The sequence below is a fragment of the Hirsutella rhossiliensis genome (genome assembly GCF_020360975.1).
Source record: "Hirsutella rhossiliensis strain HR02 chromosome Unknown scaffold00022, whole genome shotgun sequence".
In the NCBI taxonomy this organism is placed as follows: Eukaryota; Fungi; Ascomycota; class Sordariomycetes; order Hypocreales; family Ophiocordycipitaceae; genus Hirsutella; species Hirsutella rhossiliensis.
Window position 1 is genome coordinate 173,273 of NW_025408688.1, and position 2,943 is coordinate 176,215.

General features: G+C 58.8%; 1 protein-coding gene across 1 annotated transcript; it reads right to left on the minus strand.

The window, feature by feature from the left end:
* Positions 1-967: 967 nt before the first annotated feature.
* On the minus strand, positions 968-2,518 carry HRG_11683 (centromere DNA-binding protein complex CBF3 subunit; the record flags this gene model as incomplete). Its single annotated transcript, XM_044870153.1, has 6 exons — positions 968-1,045; positions 1,110-1,249; positions 1,324-1,379; positions 1,495-1,739; positions 2,216-2,335; positions 2,396-2,518. 6 exons carry the CDS (start codon positions 2,516-2,518, stop codon positions 968-970), a joined length of 762 nt encoding a protein of 253 aa, XP_044714648.1.
* Between the last annotated feature and the right edge of the window lie 425 nt (positions 2,519-2,943).

A 2,943-nucleotide genomic window follows, 5' to 3' on the forward strand; every position in this document is an offset into this window, starting at 1 on the left:
TCGCCACGATATCTTCAGTTAAGCCGTCCGACTGGGCCCGCCTCCGAACCTCATCGACGATGATCTTGCGCGTGGAAAAGTAATTCTTCTCTGCAGATGGCCGCCATCGAGCACCCCAGTCTCGCTCAAGAGAATCCACAGAAGGCATTTCGCCCCAGCCCTGCCGCCAGAGACGCAGCAGCTCCTGTACAGATTTGACAGAACGGGGAGCTTGAAGCTCGGAGGTTCGCGCGGCCCAGGCGGCTCGCCATGCGCTCTTCCTGGGCTTGCCCCTGGCCCGCTTGCACCATTCCCTGCTGCTCTAGAGAGCGGAGCGTATGCCGGACCGCCCGCTTGCGAAGGGCCTATCTCGGACCTGAGGACCGTCTCTCGTGGAGCGCGGCGCCTCTGTTGATGAGCTCCGCGATCTCCGCATGTTGACCTGCAGCTCCTTGGCCGGGGCTGAAGGTGACGGTGTAGGTGGCCTGCGCAAACTCATCCAACTTTGTGCATAGTTCGTAAGAAGCCCCCAAAAGGTCTAGATGTCTTCGCTCAGCTAACTGCTCGGCTGCGACCTGTTGAGTCAGTACTGTGCGCAGCTTCTCCGCAACCACCGGCATCGCTTTTGAATGACCGTGGTATGGCTGTCTTCGTGGTCCCGTGTGCATGTGTCTTGAACTTTGCTGGCGAACGCTTCAAACTCGGGGCAAGAGAAGACCGGATCCTGAAAGATAGGATGGTCGGGGTAGGACTCGCGAAGGAAGACAGCGTCCTGCAGGAGCACCTCTCGAAGCCACTCCAGGAGTTCCAAGAAGGCGCCGGCGGCCATGTTCTGCTCCACCCCAGATCTGAGAAAGGGCTACTGTGGGCCTCTTTCCATTTGTCGAGTTGAGGCCAGACCTGCACGAGTAGCACCACAGGCGGCCTTACGGTGGCCCGGGCACGAAATAAGACCCCGACTATTCAGGGTCAAAGTCGGCCACGGCCCTCATGAATTCGAAAGGCAGGAAGTCAGATAGCAGCCGGTCATTTGGTCTCCGTTATTCCAACGACCGGCTCGGCGGATCTGTATAGTTCGGGTCAGCCCAGGCCAGGGGGTTGGCGCGGCTTGCCTAGGGCAGATGACATGCCTGGCCTTCATCCACTCCGGCCATGTCGGCGTTTTGCGTCGCGGCCACTCTAGGCGCATGGCTGACCTTGGAGACCTTGATGCCGGCCTTCTTGTAGAACCTGGACGTCCATTCTCGGGCAGTCTGGCCCGACAACGGAGCTGTATATTCGGTGAGTGAAAGGGTCGATGCACCCTCTGAGTTTTGGGATTCCGGTGAATGCCATCACGCTTACCTTGAGGCTCCTTCGCCGATCGGCGGAGCACCTTCGTTTCATACCAGTCTTCGCTTCTTTGGAAGACGGAAACCTTTCCGCCTTTCTACCTGCCAGCGCCAGAAAAGCCAGAACGCGAGGGCGCCGATGAGACAAGACCGCGGATCTCGATGCCGCAGAGCAGATCCATACTCCATGCGGCCGTGCTGGTTGGTCTTCCCACAGTTCATCACGACAACCAGCGCCTTCGTGGTATACCCCTGGGCCTTGCAGCCCTCGTTGGGTAAGTCCAGGGGAAAGCAGTCTGCCAACTCCATCGGCAGGCGGTTGCCGGACCGCAGCAGCATGTGGTTCCCGAGCAGAAAGTCCACCTGCGTCCTCAGGGCGCAGGCGATCTCTTTCCTCTCGGACCATGCCACGTTGGTGTGGTCGGGTATCTGCGCCGGCGCATACACATCTCTGAGAGTTCCAACTCCCCTGTCCATGTATTCCTTCCTCTTCCGGCTCCAAGTCGTTGCAAGAATGCTGCGTTTGAGCGCCTTCAGTGCCACTCCTGTGGCCGGGCCGCAGGATTGACTCCCGGCTCTTCTGCTCGTCGTAAAGCTTCTGTATGGCCGAGACGTAGCCCCGTACAGTATTATACTGTAGTTTGAGCGTGGACTCATACAACTCCAAGTCGGAGTCTGACTCGTATTCGCTACCTCCGCCGCCTACAACGATGGTATCTGCTGGGGGAAGCTGGGTGTTAGTATGATGGGCTGGCTCAGTCCGACGACCACATCCCGTGATCAACATCTGTTACCTGATGGTGCTCTGCGTCTTTCACGGCCCTCTTGGCTTCCTGAGCCTCGAGGTGTCGTTTTCTTTCATCGGCGACCCTCTTTCCTTTCTTTGGAGGACGTGATGCCACTACCTCCTTCATGAAGAGCAAGAGCTTTCCTTCATCGACCAGGTCTCCCGGTAGCTGTTGGCCCTGTGGTACCGAGGCCGGCCAAACGTCCGGGATCGCAGGCCAGTTGGCTTGACACCACTCCTGTGAGGCGGTCAATGCATGGATCTACATGAAGATTGCAGGGCGCGCATGCGGGCTTGCCTTCCATTCTTCCTGCTTGGGACGATAATTTCGCTTCGTATTCTTCGGCTGGGTGTTCTCCAGATCTAACAGGTAGTGCTCAATGGCCGCCCTGACCCGGGGATCCTCTATCGCGTTCGACATGGTGCAGGCGGTCGCCGTCGCGACGGTGGCAATGGAGGAGGTGGAGGAGGAGGTGGGAGGAGGGAGGTGGAGCGCAACGCGCGTGAGCGAGACCGAAATCGAAGGTCTCGCGCAGGGCCCCGCGGGCGTGGACCTTCGATTTTGCCGTCCGATGGCGGTAATCCGACTAAGAAAACGCCAGCCCCGCAGGGCCGGGCCTTCGAAAACGACATGGTTTTGCATGGGGCGGGGCGGTAATCCGATTACCGGATGACCGGTCGGCCGGCCCCGGGACCTGTGACACCCCATTATTTGATATGCCAGGGTTTGTAGCAGGTCACCACCAACTGGATCAAACTTGGTGCACTAGCGCTAATTCACAATCATCTACGGTGAGCACTAGCAGGGGCCCGCCCTTCATTTTCATCACCCTCCTTCTGTCGCGA